This window comes from Leptidea sinapis, chromosome 9 (genome assembly GCF_905404315.1).
Source record: "Leptidea sinapis chromosome 9, ilLepSina1.1, whole genome shotgun sequence".
In the NCBI taxonomy this organism is placed as follows: Eukaryota; Metazoa; Arthropoda; class Insecta; order Lepidoptera; family Pieridae; genus Leptidea; species Leptidea sinapis.
The window spans coordinates 892,812-911,792 of record NC_066273.1 but is presented as its reverse complement, the minus strand read 5'-3'; the positions used below and the strand labels follow the sequence as shown (position 1 = coordinate 911,792).

The window sequence follows — 18,981 nt, the reverse complement described above, 5'->3', positions numbered from 1 at the left end:
TTTTAGTTGATTTTTAAAGGATGCTAATGATTGTGCTTGACGGATAGTAAGCGGCAGTTGATTCCAAAGACTGATGGCATTAATGGTGAAAGAAGAGTGATAGCTATCAGATTTATGGAAAGGAACATTTAGTATTTGTTTCGCAGCAGAGCGCAACGAAAGCTCATGCTGAGACCCTAGTAGCTCAATTCTGTCTTTAAGGTAAAGAGGAGTGTTTTGGTGAAAAATTATGGAGTAAAGAAGGTGAAGAATGTGGGACATGATCGTATTTACGTAGGTTAAAAATGAAGCGAATACATAAATTTTGTAGGCGTTCGAATTTATCCAGCTGAGCCTCGGTAAGGTCGGGATAGCAAATGTCTGCATAATCAAGAATGGAGAGCAGGCAAGTCTGCGCAAGACATATTTTACTGGGTACTGGGAGAAGATTACGTAACCGGCGCAGGGATCCATGTGCGGAGAAAACTTTTTTACTTAATTCATTCAGTTGCGTCTGTCAAGAAAAATTTGAATCTATATGTAAGCCTAGATTTTTGACATTACTACTAAAAGGGATTAAAACATCATTGACACGAGGTCTAGGCAGTATATCCCATTCAATTTTAGAGATCAGACGTGGCCTGCCTATGATAATTGCCTGCGTTTTTCCTGGATTTATCATTACACCATAATTTTTACACCACTCGCATATGGTAGCGAGATCCTTATTAAGACTATGAACTGTAGATTGTAAATCAGATAACGTGGAGTGCCTATAAATTTGAACATCATCAGCATATAAGCGGAAAGAAGAATTTAGATTGCTAGTGATGGAGTTTATAAATATTGAAAAAAGCAAGGGAGAAAGGACACCTCCCTGTGGAACACCGGCAGAAACATGAACCCAGGATGATTGTATATCCGCAACTTTAATACGCTGTCGTCGCCCTATCAAATAGCTATATATTTAGTCGTCTAAATTCAGAAGCAACTTACAAATTAGAAGCTTTTGATCACCTTATCCTAAATTAAGTTACTGAATCAGTTATCACTTAAAGCGCGATGAAATCATGTGTGTCGTATACGAGGATCACTCCAGACACCAAAAAATTGGGCATTGTCTAGCCGTTGGCTCAATCAAAAAGAAGAACATGGGTGAAAGCATATTTATTACTGCGCAGAAAGCGAGCAAACATGGACATTATGGGTGTTTTAGAACCAGCGGAGTTCAGAAATTATCTAAGAATGAATTCGAGATCTTTTAAAACATTAGTCAATCTTAATTTTAATTTATTAAAATCCAAGATACTATCCTACCAGACAATTATAGTTCAAAAGAGTGGTTGGTATTGGAACACTAAGATTTATTACAACAGGAAATTCATATAAAGATTTAAAATTCAGTTCTGTAATATCACAGCCCCTGCTGACAAAAATTATCCCTAAAACTTGTTGGACTATTACTATAAAAATTAGATACGTACTCCACGCACGAAGAGGTACGAGCGTCTGAAATCAGTAACTGAATGCGATTATACCTTTCTATGCGTTTCTAATTAGGCTTTTAAATGATTCAGTCAGTCAGAAACCATACTTATTTCTAAATTCAGGATGCTAGCTTGCTGAATGCGATTATACTTGTCTAAATTCAGTAACCACTGAATTCAGACGACTAAATTCAGTTATGTGTAATAAGTACTTTAGCCCAAGTTAGCCGTTGGCAGCGATAAGGCGTGCAGCGTTTTGTTTCGTTGATTGTGAATAAGCAAGTGTCCGATTTGTATCCCATTCAGCTTTTTCACTATTTGTACTTGAATATTTTATAGTGCCAAAATGAACTTAAACACTTATATAAAAACGCCTGATTTAACTTGCCTATAGACTCAAATGTTCGTAAAAAATGGTATTTTGTTCTAAAAAAATATGGCAAAACTCCACCCTCTGTCTTTATTATGAAACTTTGCTGTGAAGCTCATTTCGACGTACATACCCACACAGTTTTACCTTTTGATATGTAAAGCAGTTGGTATGAGTAAGTTCTAATACCTATTTCATTTTGTTAAAGTTAATGCATGTAACCTCAGAAGATATGCATACTTTTTAGAGATGCAATCTGCCACCATAATATTAAAACTAGCTTAATAAAGGAAAGGCTAGCTAAATAAGGAAAAATAAAATGCAAGATTTTTTTTATGGAATAAGAGGACAAACGAGCGTACGGGTCACCTGTTGTTAAGTGATCACCGCCACCCACAATCTCTTGCAACAACAGAGGAATCACAGGAGCGTTGCCTTTAAATTAAAACACTTAAAAATTTAAACACTTGCAACTGTTACGGGGCGTTTAAAGGAAACTAGCCCTACCGGCCTTTAAATGATGTTTATTACGAAACAATAATTAAAACAAACTATGAGCAAGGGTCGTAGGTTTTATGGTTGGTTGATCTAGTTCGCTTTTGTAGTCCGGTACTCCCCTGAAGTTGAAGACGCCGGTACAGGCCCCTCAGCTGGAAGCTATGACTCGACGTGTCACAGGGATATTCAAAGCTCAGTGTCCGGGTAACTAATCACCGGAACTTGCTGGAATTATATCCTTCAGCGTCCAAAAATCTTATCCTGGAAGCCTGTGAATGATGTCCACAATTAAAGGCCACATTCATTTATCTCCGCTGATTAAGAACCACGTGCGTCCGTGTCTATCAACAAGGGTGAAGCCGTAAGCAGGAGGTGTAGTTGTTCACAATCAGTACAGAGTTACAATTATTAAGATAAAAGAAAGCGATAGCAAAGAAAGAATAATTAATTTATAAAGAAAATTAAATGTTTACTATAATAACAAGTTTTAAAATAACCACAACTATGTTTTATGTACCACGTTAAATAATATAGAAAAATTATTTTTGGGGCTGTACGTATGCGTGGTGGTTATAATGATAACCCTAATGCCAAACAACTTATAGGCGTCTTTCGGAAATTGTTGTGCCACATGGAACTAAAATCATTGAAATCGTAAATTTGCACGGCGGCCATCTTGGATTAAAAAAATGACCCCAAATTCGTTCTCTGCACCCTCGAGAACCTCGGACACGATATCCATATTTTTGAAATAATAATTTTGCACAGCGGCCATCTTGGATTTCAATAATGATCCCAAATACGTTCTCTGTATCCTCGAGAACCTCGGATACGATATCCATATTGTTGTAATCATAATTTTGCACGGCGGCCATCTTGGATTTAAAAAATGATCCTAAATTCGTTCTGTGCACCCTTGAGAAGGTCGAATACGTATCCATATTGTTGAATTTATAATTTTACACGGCGGCCATCTGGGATTTCAAAGATTATCCCAAATTCATTCTCTGCACCCTAGAATACCTCGGGTATAGCTGGGAACGGCGCCTCTATCGTCTCGATTTTTCGTTTCATCGAGTTTCAAAAAACAACGATTCTTAATTTATTTCTTCTTTTTTAATTATAACCTAGTATTTCTTACAATTGACTAATTTAGGGAAATGTCTATTCACTTGCAACATTATTTTGTGCGTGTTGGCGAATGTAAGTACGTGACGCTCACGCACACATTAATTATAATGTTACTTCTTAATTATAATATTGACAGGAACTATGAATAAAACTATCGTTCTGAGCGTTATTATTCTGTGTGTGTAGATATACTAAATTTTTCAATGCAGCAATGAACGTAAGTGCTTTGCAATTTGATTACAGATAGTTGGAAATTCTGCCACAGATCGCACCCTTACTGTGAGTCGTTAAGGAATCCCATTGATCATCATATTCGACTACGACAATTACTTGACCATAACTATTTTATGGTAGATGACTTATATATCCGGATAGCATAAAAAGATTCGGCCGAGTATCGTTAATGTGCTCCAACGAATTGAAGAGTTCCGTTACTTTGTCATGGATTCCGTAATCAGAACCTAGCTAAACTCTCACCAAACTATCTTTGAAGTATAGCCTTTCCAATAAAAAAAGAATCATCGAAATCGGTTAGCGCGATATTGAGTTATTTGTTAATTTATCATCCACTTTGCTATACCTATGTATAGCAAATTTAAGACTTATGGTTTTCTCATGGATGCCATTGTCAGATCTGGACCACACGGGAAGCACCAGCTTGCAAATAAAAAAAGAATTATCAAATTCGGTTCAGTCGAAACTTTTTAGGTAACAAACATAAAAAAACCTCCTCCTTTTTTGAAGTCGGTTAAAAACCGAGACGAATCTACTCGTGAGTCTTTTTGTCAGTTTTGTGGACAAACCTAAGAACCTGCCGTAGTATCGCACAAGGCGACGAAAGAAATATAATCCAGGGTATGGGCACCAGCGTTCAACTGTATGAGCCTTAAAAATTGACAGATTCGGTTTTGAAAGGACAAAATATTGAAAGAGTTTTAAGACCTGTTGTTGCAATCCATTGAAGTAGTAGCAGAGTGTGATTATTAAATTAAATCTAAAGAAGTTTAGTTGAACATACATTCTACCTTTCAGCTTTACGTACCTACTGAAATAGTGAACTCAGAAAACTCGGATGCACGGAACGTGTGACCCAAATACTCATTGCTAAAAGTGGAAGAAAACAACAGTCTAATTAGGGATGATGACGATTCTTTCGGAAAAAGATCGATTTTAAATCGATACGAATCATTAGCGGATCGATTCACAAAAAATCAAGGTCGAAAAGATAAATTATTATTTCTATTTACATCTTTTTTTTCAAAGTATGCATTTATAATAAAAATCCATTGTGAAAAACATGGAACATACCATACCATGGAACGTCTTATCGATAAAATCAGTTTTTTTAGTTTAGGGAATTACATAATAACAATTATTTTTATTACCAAATCATAGTCAGATCACGTATGAAAGAAGATAATTTTTCAAAATTTATTTATTTCAAAAGTTGAAAAAGTTAAATTTCCCAATGCTTTATATCTAATGTTTGTGCAGTCTTTTCAGATCCAAGCAGTTGCAATGTTGCCGGAAATTGAAAAACGTGCTCACAAGGGATAGATGATCCCAAGATTGACGATACTCACATGATGGCTATAGAGTGAAAGTCGATAGAGACTTTTTAACTTATCTTTTATTAAATGGAGGTGAAGAAAGCCATCCCATGAGTTTTTAAGATACCCTTACACGTTTTAGTAATCAACCGGTAATACCGTAATATAACGGGAACTTTCAACTATCTGTAAAAAATTTTTTGGTTTTTGCCCAAACAAAATCAAATGATGATTTTCTAGGGTGAAATATCGATTCACTGGATCGACTTAATACTTTAATCAATTTAAAAATCGAACTTTTTCACTTTAAAAATCGATCTTTCGATAACCGATCTCGAGTTGCCTTCCATAATCACTTTACCTTTAAAAAAAAAGTTTATATATTCATAATTTTAATTTTGTAATTTGTAATAATTGTCCCAGTTTTATTCAAAATGAATTTATGCAGTATAGGTAATTTGAGTAAATATATTTGGAAATCCCAGGATGTACCAGGGTTTGGGGTAAATAAATTATTTTTAATGTAACGTAATTATTAATGATTGCTATTATCATAATAATAATACATTTATAGGCTAATGATGGAATTTTATATTAGTTTCAACAGTTAAGAAATAAATGGGCAAATCGCTGGATGATTCGGGATGTTAAAAGACGAAGAATGAGCGCTGAACATTTTTTGGAAAGGACTAGAATCAATGCTTTACGGAAAAACAATATATTACCGCATGAGATTCGAGAACTTGCTGATAAAGAAATAAATAAATTTGAAATGAATGCTATACCACTTAGGATCAACAATAGATGTGCAGTTACTTCAAGGTAAGAGAATGTTGAAGAAAACAATGAGATTGTGAATTCCAATTAATGTTCCACATTTTAAACAGACATTTGATGGGTAGACATGTATTTAATAACTGTTTTACTTGTAATTAGATTCTTAGCCAAAGTCATTATGACCAAAGCATTGAAATGGAAACCTTAAATAATTTTCTTTTATTTTAGACCTCGGGGCATTGTGAAAGAATGGAGACTAAGCCGTATTGTATGGAGACACCTAGCTGATTATAATAAACTGTCTGGTGTGCAAAGAGCCATGTGGGGTTATTAAGTTTTGATTTAGAAAGTAATATAGTTTTTAATATTAGTTAATGATTTGTTTTATTTGTCCATAACTCAGAGTAGATAAGGTTAATAATTACCATAAGTGAAATTCACCACTAGAAATTCCACCCAAACCACATTGACCATTTTTTTGTGCAGGAAACTTTTTCCCAACAAGGCTAACTTTGTGGGATAGTGTGGCAGCTGCTGTATTTCTGAACTATTATGACTTAGGGACTTACCATACAATGGTATTGCAGATGTCCATAAGGGTTGCTTGTATTTTACTCTCCACCTCTTATTTCACCATTACTGTTATAATATTAGAATGAGTATGACAATGGTTGTCTCTCTGTGGATTAGACAAAGTAAAATGATAATTTTTTAAAAGGTTTATCTTGTTTAGATATGACACTGACTTTTAATATTTTCTTAAATTAAAAATTTAAATTAACTTTAATAATTGATTTCATTTACAAGTTTTTAATGTTGGTCTCAATTTGTTTTTTATTTTATTGAAAAGAGGCCAAACAAGCATACGGGTCACCCAGTGTTGTGATCATCCACACCCACAGTCCCCTGCAACACCAAAGGAGTCACGGGAGTGTTGCCTGCCTTTAAGGAAGGTTTGTGTACAATTTTTGAAGGTTCCCATCTCATATCATCCTGGAAACAACACACATGGAAGTTAATTAAATAGCTTTGTGGTATGTGGAAGAAAGTTTATTAAAAACCACACTGTGAAATCGCTACACATCCAGATGGTTGGGATGATATCCTAATTTGTGGGATGTCATGCGAAGGTGGATTTCAGCGGCAGGAATCAGGTGAAACGAGCTGAACACTCCCTGTGATAAATGTGATAGAAGACTAGACCAGAGATAACAGCAATAGTCCATATGTGGCCAGACCTGCGCTTTGTAGAGCGCTAGAGCGTAAGCCGGCTTAACTATTGCCGTGGTCTATTTATGACGTCCAGCTTCTTCGGTGCCAAATTTGACTTTGCCTCCAGATGACCGCGGAATTGGCAATCGCTCTAGATTTCGACACCCCATATTTCGATCATTGTTTTTATTTGTAGTTGTGTGCTTTGGGTAAATTGGATGTTAGTGTTTTAATTTATTTAGTACGTTAGTAACTATTCGGCAATGTCTCCTATTACTTCTGACCTGATACACTAGCAGTTCTTTAATTTGTCTCTGAGGGTCGCAGAACTTTCATTGTCTGCAATCTCTATGTTCGCCGGGGTCTCCGCTAGTGGTACACCGACAACTAGGTGCTCTGCAATAAGGGCAGTCGCGTAGCCGATGGTTAAAGGCGAGTGAGGTGATCCAATCAACTGACCAAATAAATTGAGAGACACATATGCATGTTTTACTGCTAATGACGTGGCTACGGTAGTTCGGAAGATGAAGAGGGGAAAATCTCCGGGCCTCGACGGACTTAGTCTTGAACATATTCTGTATGCTGGTGAGTCGATATATGGGGTCTTAGCCAACCTATATAATTATTGTATACATTTTTGTTATTTACCGCAACAGCTTGTGAATACTGTGGTTCCAATCCCAAAGAACAAAACGGGTGACCTTTCTAGTGTCAAAAACTACAGACCGATTTCGCTAGGCACTGTGATAGGAAAAATACTGGAAAGTTTGATTGATCCAAGTGTGAAGGAAGGCATAAGAAGCATAAGAGAAATTACGCGCCTTGAATGTACCAACAAAAACGGTGAATCTGTTGGGATATTGGTACGGAAACCAAACAAATAGTGTAAGATGGGGCGACGCGACCTCTAGCGAATATAGGTTAGAATGCGGCGTGCGCCAAGGAGGTTTGACCTCTCCCGACCTTTTTAGCCTGACCTGATTGCGGAACTGAGGCACCATCGTCGGCTGTTATGACATAGGCTCCACGTATATGAATAACTTTAGCTATGCTGATGACATGGTGCTTCCGAGTCCCTCAATCAAGGGTCTTCGTAAACTGTTAGCGATCTGCGAGCGCTATGCCACAGAACACGGCTTAAAATAGGTATAACGTTGAGAAGACAGTTGCGATGGTGTTCCGTTCAGGCAGAGGTCCGGAGTCGATCCCCGATGTTTTCTTGGATGGAGAGAAACTCGAGAGGGTTGAGCGGTTCAGATATCTCGGTCACATTGTGACTGAGCACCTCAAAGACGACGAAGATATTGAACGGGAGAGACGTGCTTTGTCTGTTAGGTGTAATATGTTGTCGCGTCGCTTTGCTAAGTGTACTGACCCAGTGAAGGTGACGCTGTTTAGAGCTTACTATCTAAGCTTCTATACATGTCAGCTTTGGGCGAAGTACACCAGGCGTGCCATCAACAACATCAGGGTGCAATACAATGATGCGTATCGTATCCTGATGAAGCTGCCTCGGTACTGTAGCGCGTCAGCCATGTTTGCCGACGCCAGAGTACCGGATTTCTTTGCGATCATGAGAATCCAAGAATGAGATCGCTGGCCGGGTGTCTGGATTGCTCAATTAACAAGCATTGGCGTTCAGTGCACCAGGAGACTAATAGGAAATAAATAGACCTGAATACAGAATTGTATTTAAATTTATTAATTTTAAATTTAATTGTATTATATTATTTTACTTTATACATAGTTATATTATTGTAATTTAAACTGGGTGGCATACCTTTTAATAAAGATATATTATTATTATTACATATAACGCGACTAGCGTTTAGATATCACAATATCAATAATAGCGATAATAATAGCGAGTCGACTTGGTAGGTACCTACTGAAAATCAGTACTGGAAATCATTTCCAAAAATACTGAGTGGGTGTCCTTTTCATGACCCAGTATTTTTTTTTTTATTTGTTAATATAACTATGTATATATGTTTTGTGATGTCATGAATAAATGCATACTTTACTTTACTTTACTTTACTTTACAATATAATGCTTTTATGACTTATAATTTTTCTAATTTATCTTCATTCATTACTTCCCAATAATCTGGAGGTTGCTCGTACGCAATATCTTTTAATTGAATTTGGAATGGAATCTTTAATCCAAAATTAACATGTGGCACCGGTAACTTAACATTTATATATATCATATAACTTCTAGATATGATGCTACAACAATCAATCGAAGCAGCACTTTCAGGAAGTTTCACCTCAAACTCTATCTTTTGTGTGTCTCCTCTTTTTATTGATGCTGTCTTTGAGGTTGTATCTGGCACTAATTCATAAAAATTATCGAAATTGCCCCGTTTCTTCAATTGGAGAATTTCCATTAAATATGTTTCTATATATTTAACATCTACTTTACTATTATTTATAATTTCGCAGTCAAATTTTACCCTTTTCCCAGCTTTTGCAACTGAATTGTATATAATAGCTTTTATTTTCACGATGGAGTTCCTTGATAAGAGATGCAATAATGTTTTCTGTTCGCCATAGACAACTGGTTCACGAGGCATTACTGGTGTAATATCAGACACCACATTCAAAAATTTTTTGAATCTTTTCGTAAACATAAGTCCTGGTCTTTCAAATTTGATTCTTATGTAATATTTGACGTTGTATCTAAGTATTCGCGATACTTCTGTCCGATAAATATCTACAGTTGGGGGAATATTTGACGGTAGAGCAAAATTGAATTGAGCAACATATGAGCCAATCACCATTAATTTTCCATGTTTCGATTTCTCTAATAATGTTTCACATTTATCAACATAAGTTTCACTATAAGTGTGGGTTCTCTTGTTGTCTTTAGATTTCTCATTATACCAAGCAGTCCCGATACCTTTGAGAGATAGTGTAATGTTCGTAAACTTAGCATCTTCATCAAAAGCATATCTAACATTGCCAGCTACATTAGTGCCTGCTAGAAATTCCGCATTTGGTGATAAATTCAGATTTATTTCACAGAAAATCCCCATTTGATTTTCACTTTGCTAGATCACAAATTTTGCTTAATTCTTGACTAGTGAATCATACGCTTATCAAGGTGACCCCTAAATGTATTGAAGTATTTAAACAATAACAAATATCGCGTAAGTTGTTTGACGTAGCTTATTGTACAACAATAATGAGCAATAATCTATTGAGTGTATTGTATAAGAGAGTGAAGGCTGGGTTGTCCTTTCTACATAATCAATAGAAACTGATACCTAATCTGAATGTTATCAAAAGATAATAGCTATAGGTAGGTACTTTCATGATATTACTTCAGTGGCGGTGGGTGAATCTTCTTGTGTAAAATTCAAAGCCATGTGCAGTAGGGCCATTCTATAGTGTGGCAGCTATACCGAAAGGAGTCACTCAACTGCTATGTTCTGGTCTTTCCTGACGGTCATAAAGTTGATAAAGGTTAAACTAAAGTCTGTATATTCACGTGAATATACAGATAATGGGAACACTTTTCACGTGAAAAGTTTATATAATTTTTATTGAGTTAGGGCTAATGCGAAAATAATTCCGACTCCTTTCCCAACGAATCACCCTCGTCTTGCATTAGAGTACCTTTGCTATACACTTACATACACACAAATTCAAGCACACATACCTACATACACACATACTTACGTATGTGTCGATTGTCGATCCGCCTGTCGCTGTCGTACCGACTACGAACTGATCCATACACTAAACAGTTTCACACATACATACAAGCGTAGGTGAACAAATTATTTTCAATAAACTATTCCCTATTCGATTCAGTAAACAGCTGGTCCTTGATTTGAGTCTACGCGGTTGTTGGTTGGTATGGTCGGGAAAACCGTCTTTAAGGCCGCCTTGGCAACGCCTGTTTTGCTGGAAAACCTACTGACATAAGAGGCTTTTAGTCGGTAGGAGGCGTCCACGTTAGCGAGCCAGACCTAAGGGCCCTGTTTCAGGGCCTAAATACATAAATGTATTTTCCTCTCGAAAAAAAATTAAGTAGGTCAAAAGAAACAATATTATTGTTTAAATTACAGGAACGTTTCACTCTGTTTTAAAATTTTCCACCACTTACTTTCGGGGATCCAGTGCTCTGTGAAAGGCTAGACCACTTGGCGTTGTGTAGAGACGTCGCTTCATTGTTCTAGAGATGAAACGGACAACAGGTACCTAACTTCTTTATCGGCCGGATACCAATTCAGTATCTGGCCGGATTCCGGATAGTAAAATTCTTAATATTTTACGCAAGGCAAATCATACCACAATAATTAGGGACACCGTTCATTTTTATAATTGCACGTCAAAAATGTTTGTTTTACCAAATTTTTCGCATTTGTTGGTAAAAGGCGACTGCGCGTGGCTTCGTATAGCAGACCAGCTTCTGAAAAAAGACCTTTCGCTGTAAACGTTGCCAGGTGATGAAAAATAAATTCTAGAAAACTGCGGAAACTGGCTCAAATTAACTGACCACTAGATGTACCTATCCGTGATATCTTTATGAAAGCCAATCTCTTATAAAATTGGATTTTGTTTTTCTTGATAGCAAATGTGTGAGATTGGATCTAGTTTCATCTTGATCTCGTTCACCGCGCCTATACTGCAATTCAAATATTTTTATTCAAAATAGGATTTAAAATCACTTATTGAACGTCAAAAACTACCACCCATTCAAAAGAGACTGCCTCTGACCTGAGAAGAATGAGCGCAAGAAACTCAGCGGGCTTTTTTTTTAAATATAAAATATGGATTACAATGTGATATCGTACAATAAACATTTATAATTAAAGAGCCTGAGGGTGTTCGCTTTATTCCCAGTCCGTGGTGTCATTAAGAAAATCGTTTATGCTATAGTAACCTTTCCCACACAAACGTTTTTTAACAATTCTTTTAAATTTCGTAACACATTTGTTTTATACATTTTCTGGGATCATATTGTAGAAGCATATACATCGCCCAACAAATGACTTACTAACTCGACCCAACCGAGTAGTAGGCATAACAAGATTTTTTTTTTTTATGGAATAGGAGGACAAACGAGCGAACGGGTCACCTGTTGTTAAGTGATCACCGCCGCCCATACTCTCTTGCAACACCAGAGGAATCACAGGAGCGTTGCCGCCAGCGTAAGGAAGGTGTACGCGCTTTTTTTGAAGGTACCCATGTCGTATCGTCCCGGAAACACCGCACAAGGAAGTTCATTCCACAGCTTTGTAGTACGTGGAAGAAAGCTCCTTGTAAACCGCACTGTGGAGGACCGCCACACATCCAGATGGTGAGGATGATATCCTAACTTGTGGCGTGTCGTGCGAAGGTGGAATTCGGCGGCAGGAATTAGGTAAAACAGCTCTTCGGAACACTCCCCGTGATAAATGCGGTAGAAGACACACAATGAAGCGACGTCTCTACGCAACGCCAAGTGCTCCAGCCGTTCACAGAGTACTGGGTCCCCGACAATTCGCGCTGCTCTGCGTTGCACGCGGTCAAATGGATCGAGCTGATACTGGGGTGCGCCAGACCAGAGATGACAGCAATACTCCATGTGTGGCCGGACCTGCGCTTTGTACAGCGCTAGAATGTGGGCCGGCTTGAAGTATTGCCGTGCTCTATTAATGACGCCCAGTTTCTTTGAAGCCAATTTGGCTTTGCCCTCCAGATGGCCACGGAATTGGCAATCGCTCGAGATTTCGAGACCTGGGTCTATTCCGATACTAGACGAGGCTTTTAGGGAAGTGTTGTCGAAGAGCGGTGATGCGACAAATGGGGTTTTTTTAGTGGTAAACGCGCAAACTTGAGTCTTCTGGGGGTTAAATTGGACAAGGTTCAATTTACCCCATTCCGCGACCTTCTCAAGAGAGGACTCGATAGAAGACACAAGTTTCTCCCGGCACTGGTCGACGATTTCCCGAGAGAGATGTGCATGGCACGTGTATACGGCATCACCAGTGCTGTCATCCGCATAGCAATGAATGTTGGAGGTGTCCAACATATCATTGATATGCAGAAGAAACAGCGTGGGAGACAGCACACAGCCTTGGGGCACTCCAGCATTCACGGGCTTCGGGTTCGAGCAATGTCCGTCGACAACGACCTGTATGCTGCGCCCAGTGAGGAAGCTGGAGGTCCACGTGCACAAGCTCTCGGGAAGCCCAAATGATGGAAGTTTAGAGAGGAGCGCCTTATGCCATACACGATCAAAGGCCTTCGCTATATCCAGGCTAACTGCCAGGCCTTCCCCCTTGCTTTCAATAGCCGCAGCCCATCTATGTGTTAGGTATACCAGAAGATCACCTGCCGACCGACCATGGCGAAACCCGTATTGTCGGTCATTGATCAACTGGTGACCCTCTAGGTATACTAAGAGCTGACGGCTAATTATGCTCTCCATGATTTTGGAGAGCAGGGTGGTAATAGCAATAGGCCTGTAGTTTGCCGGATCCGAACTGTCTCCTTTTTTTTGGATCGGATGGACAAGGGCTGACTTCCATGAGTCAGGGACTACGCCTTTGAAATAAGAGTGCCGGAATAAACGCGTTAGCACCGGCGTCAACTCAGGGGCACACATGAAATGCCATCCGGCCCGCTCGACTTCCTGACGTCCAACGAAAACAGAGCTCGCCTAACAGTTTTCTGTCTGAACTGTACTTCAGGCATAGAGCTCTGACACCGCGGGTTGGTTGGCGGTGTTTTTCCGCTGTCGTCAAGAGTCGAGTTGGAGGCGAAAAGAGCGCGCAGGAGATCGGCTTTCTCTTTTGCCGTATGGGCTAGGGTGTCATTCCTCATGTGCAACGGCGGCATGGACGGCTGGCTGAAGTTACCAAGAACAGCTTTCAGCAGGTAACTGGAAAGCTGCTCGCCGGTTATGACTTTGCACGGGCGATTTGCCGCTTAAATAATCTGGAGGCACGGTTGTATTTTCTCTTAAGAACTATGCAGTTCGGATGCTTTGTGCCCAGCGCCGCAACCCAAGTTCGATACGCCTGTTTTTTGCAGTCAGATGCTGCTTTAACTGACGCATCGAACCAGGGCTGTGATCTGCCACCGATCGGTACTACAGAGCTTGGTATAAAAATATCCATGCCCTGTAGTATCACATCGGCTACTGCAACGGCGCAGGCACTAGGATCATCCGAAGGGAAACAAACCCTGCTCCAAGGGTAGGATGCAAAAAAGGAACGCATCCTATCCCAATCTGCTGACTTGTAGTGCCAAACGCGGCGGGTAGCTGGTGGTCTGCGACGTGGGCGTCGTATAGGCACTACACTCCTGACCAGGCAATGGTCGGACGTTCCGAGAGGGGCGTCGACAATGACCTGGTAACCATCGGGATGTGTAGTCAGCAGAAGATCTAATAAGGACGGCATGTGGCTATCCACATCCGGGAGCCGCGTTGGCGACTCAACCAATTGGGACAGATCGTACGCCAATGCAAAATTATGTACAGATCGCCCTGCGTAGTCTGTGGTACGTGATCCAAGCCATTCGGCATTGTGCCCGTTGAAATCACCCAAGACTACGATTTCAGCGGAGGGGATCTGTGCAAGCACGTCGTCAATTGCCGCTTGAACGCAGCCCATGAGATGATCGGTTTCTGCGTTACCACTATGGGACCTGTAGACACACGCATAGATGCGGACGCGGTCCTCTAAATCTACGCGGAGCCAGAGAGTGGACAGGTCCCTACCCTCAAAATTGCCGAGCCGGCGACAGCAGATATCCTCCCTAACGTACACACATACCCCGGGCATGAGCAAAAAATTGTGCTCAATTTTGTACCCAGGGTACGTTAAATATGACGTATCGCTAGGTCGAGATATCTGCGTCTCCGTAAGGAAACACGTTTGTTTGTTCCTCGTGTTAACATTATGAATGTCAGAGTTTCTAGAAAATTCTTCAATGTGCTTATGAACATACAGAACATTATCAAAAATGTATTGAGAAGTAACAGTCAAAATGTTTATTTCTTTAAATTTTTCTCTTAATGATTCTTTAGGACCTAGGTTATAAATCGCGCGAATAGCCCTCTTCTGCAGCACAAAGATGGTATTAATATCGACCGCACTGCCCCATAACAATATACCATAGGACATAATACAATGTATGTATATAATCAAACTGATCGCGTTGTGTAACGCGATAAAGGGCTGAATATCCGGCCAAACCACTATCCGTTTCATCTCTAGTGTCTTCTATAGGGTCTGTTTGATCTGATTCGTGCCGCCGAATTCCACAAATTAAGATATCTACTTCCTCTGGTGTTGCATGAGAATGTGGGCGGAGGCGATCACTTATCATCAGGTGACCCGTACCGTATTTTGTCCTCCTCTTCCATAAAAAGAAGGGTAAGAATCTCATGAAGTAGGTACAACAAATAGCTATAGCATCATGACAGAAAGTAGTCATAGAAATAGGTTTCCTATTGCTTGCCCGTTAGGTATGGAACTCCTAAAGTAAGTAAATAAAACAACTGTTAAAATAACATCATACATACTAAATAAAAAATTATTTAACAAAAATAACCGACTTCAAAAACACTATTCCAAAACAATAGACATAATGTGCACTAAAAAGTACAAAAATAATTGCGTATTTTTATACAATCTAATTCTAGTTACGATTATTGTTATTTTTGGAATCGGTGTCCTTCCGCCGCGACCCGCTCTCGCCTCCTCAAGACTTAAGCACATCTCTTAACTATTATGTATTAACAAACCTATCTTGGATGACACCGACTCCAAAAATTACAATAATCATAACTAGAATTAGATTGTATAAAAATACGCAATTATTTTTATACTTTTTAGTGCACATTATATCTATTGTTTTGGAATAGTGTTTTTGAAGTCAGTTGTTTTATGTTAATTTTTTTTTTATTTTATGATTTTTAGTGAATTTGAAGTACACTAACAAAAAAATTGTCTAAATATGTGTAGACATACTAAATTTTTCAACTCAGCGATGAACGTAAGTGCTTTACATTTTGATTACAGACAGTTAGACATTGTCACAGATCGCACCCTTACTGTGTCGTTAAGGAGTCCCATTGATCATCATATTCGACTACGACAATTACAAGACCATAACTATGTGTTGGTAGATGACTTAAATATCCAGATAGCATAAAAGATTCGGCAGAGTATCGTTAATTTGCTTCTAAGAATTGAAGAGTTCCGTTAATTTGTCATGGATTCCGTAATCAGAACCTAACCAAACTACCTCTGAAGTATATCCTTTCCAATAAAAAAAAAAATATCAAAATCGGTTCACCCAGTCGAAAGTTTTGAGGTAACAAACACACCAACGAATTGAGAACCTCCCCCTTTTTTGAAGTCGGTTAACAATATATGTAGAAACTCTCCAAGTAGAACAAAAGCACTAAATTTATATTTAGTTGGACTATTAACTTGACACAAAATTGCCAGCATAAATGAATGTGGTAATGCAATAAATTTATCCTTTATAACATTTATAGTTATAAAAATTAGAAAGAAACATTAATTTAACCTAGTAAGTAAGCAACAAAGTAGAGACAATATTATCTTCACTCCCAGATTAGTTTCTCACCTAAAAATAAGGTTCCAAATATTTAGTACAACCTAACTTCAAAGTATTTGATATATTATAATTATTATAAGTACTACAATTATCATTAATCTAACTGAAAGGGGATTTAATTGTTACATTACAGAAATAATTGTGATCTTTGGAACCAGTATGAACTATGAATCCAGAAAAATTCCATCAACAAATTTTAAAGTATATTGTTTTTTTTATACTCATTAGTTCAATTGTTTGCTTATTTAATTGAAATAACCCTTTACTATCTGTATTAACTTAAGGACTAATAAAATTAAACAGTTTTAGTTTTTAAAAATTTATATTAAAGTCAGTTTCTTACACCTAAGCTTCATAAAGCTTAAAACGGAATAAAAGCTTTTAAAATAAAGCCTTTTAGTCAAACAGACCTGAAACAAGGAAAATAAAATATGGTTATTACATGTTATCATAAAATTTTAAATTAACATGCAGAAAATAGGACTCTCAGTGAATATTTTTCAATCATTTTCAATCTGAAGCTAATACATGCTAAACATCATTGAAATGTACGATATAATTTTAAATATTATACAGAATAATTGCATCATTGCCTCATGTGAATGTTTCAGTCAATGTATTTGCATTTTCGGTAAGTACATAATATAAGAAAACTAGTAGACCAAATACTTCACATTGATAGTAATATGTTAATTAATATATTGAAGAAAATAAATTACAGCATTTAATAATTTTAAATATCTCGTCTATCTACAAGATTTTAGTAGTATTATACAAATTAATTATACTATACATATTATATATTATTAAGTCTTATTGTCAATATTATATTACTTATTGGCACATTACAAAATAATCTAAAAAATACAAAAGTTTGTGAATCTGTCAACCTTTAGAAAGATAAGCTTAAAAAATTAAATTTTATACAGAATTGCCAAAGATGTGGGGTTTCCCATAGAACAATAAAAAATTAATTGTTTTATTTGTTACTTAATACTATTTCTTTCTTACACATCTTTATTCAGACTACTAATTGTTTATTGTGATAGTCCACATGTAAGAATTAGTTTCATTGCAAACTTCAATAAGATCACTCAACTTCATTAACACTATTGACAATCAAATCCAATGAATACTGAGTTATCAAAGGGAGTTTAAATACAAGCTGAAATAATTTTCAATTTAATACACTATGTAAGCCAAATATATTGTATATTATGGAAAATGTTGAAACTGCAAAATGTATAAGTGAAAATAGACTTAAACCACATTTCCTCATAAACAGATTGGCATGATCTCACAAAATTTTGAAAGTTTAACCTTAAAGCTAATAAAAAAAGGAATCTTACCGAAACCCATGTCATCATCTGACTCTTCAGGTTCTTCTTCTTTCTTCTCTTCCTTGGCAGCTTCAGCAGCAGGAGCTGCAGCAGAGGCGGCAGCAGGGGCTCCACCGGCAGCCGGTGCTGCTCCCACTCCTGATCCGATGTTTGTGATCAAATCACGTACGTTTACCCCTTCTAGTGCTTTAGCAAATAAGCCAGGCCAGTAGGGTTCTACATCAACACCTGCTGCTTTCAAGATAGTTGAAATTTTTTCACCCTACAAATTGAAATACGACATAAGCAATAGCACGAGGGAACATATCAACATAGTGATTAAATATTGAGAAATTATGAAATGTATAGAAAAGAACTTGATATTTACATGACTTTAGTGCAAAATAATAAAACAAAAATCGAGATTAAAATGGATAATGTGTAACATAACCTCTATGGAATACAAAGAAAACTTTATTTTGGTGAGACAATATTTAACTTACAGTTACGGCTACATCATCATCAACCAAGATCAGAGCAGAGTACACACAAGCTAATTCAGCTTTTGATGCCATTTTTAATTATTTTAGTGCAAGTCGCCTAAAAGGAAAGGCCTTAGCTCGAAGAGGACAAGCACGTTTGACTTGTAAATTCGGAGAGAATTAAAATTTCGTAAATACGACTATCTGTCAGTCTGTTCTTATGACAAGAGACTACATCAGGGGTGGGACAGACGCCTTAAAGTGACGTTTTCAGAAGACTGTAGTGCCATCTGTTAGTTGGCCCGAAAATGAAAGCTTTGGCAGCTGTCACTCGCTTTGAAACCTTTCAACTTTTGTGTTACTGCCCACTGGTCATAAAATGGCGGCTACGCATAGCGTTTGCACATGTATGTAGCTCTCGTGTTCCATTTTGCATATTTACACTACTAAATCTATCCTTTATGTTTTATGTTGTGACAAAATAAGATAACTTTACGCGCAATTTCAACATGGTAAAAAATTGCAATACCTACTTTAAAAAGGAGAGTTAGTTATTTAATTGCGTCAGAACATTAAAAATGAATT

General features: G+C 37.7%; 2 protein-coding genes across 2 annotated transcripts; one reads left to right on the top strand and one right to left on the bottom strand.

Moving 5' to 3' along the window:
• The first annotated feature begins 5,348 nt into the window (after nucleotides 1–5,348).
• On the top strand, nucleotides 5,349–6,167 carry LOC126965885 (28S ribosomal protein S14, mitochondrial). Its single transcript, XM_050809659.1, has 3 exons — nucleotides 5,349–5,518; nucleotides 5,614–5,837; nucleotides 6,021–6,167. The coding sequence occupies exons 1-3, from the start codon at nucleotides 5,450–5,452 to the stop codon at nucleotides 6,124–6,126; spliced, it is 399 nt and encodes a 132-aa protein (XP_050665616.1). The 5' UTR covers nucleotides 5,349–5,449; the 3' UTR covers nucleotides 6,127–6,167.
• Nucleotides 6,168–16,898: 10,731 nt separating this feature from the next.
• On the bottom strand, nucleotides 16,899–18,625 carry LOC126965886 (60S acidic ribosomal protein P1). Its single transcript, XM_050809660.1, has 3 exons — nucleotides 18,418–18,625; nucleotides 17,945–18,197; nucleotides 16,899–17,005 (listed from the first exon to the last, which is right to left on the bottom strand). Exons 1-3 carry the CDS (start codon nucleotides 18,487–18,489, stop codon nucleotides 16,992–16,994), a joined length of 339 nt encoding a protein of 112 aa, XP_050665617.1. The 5' UTR covers nucleotides 18,490–18,625; the 3' UTR covers nucleotides 16,899–16,991.
• Between the last annotated feature and the right edge of the window lie 356 nt (nucleotides 18,626–18,981).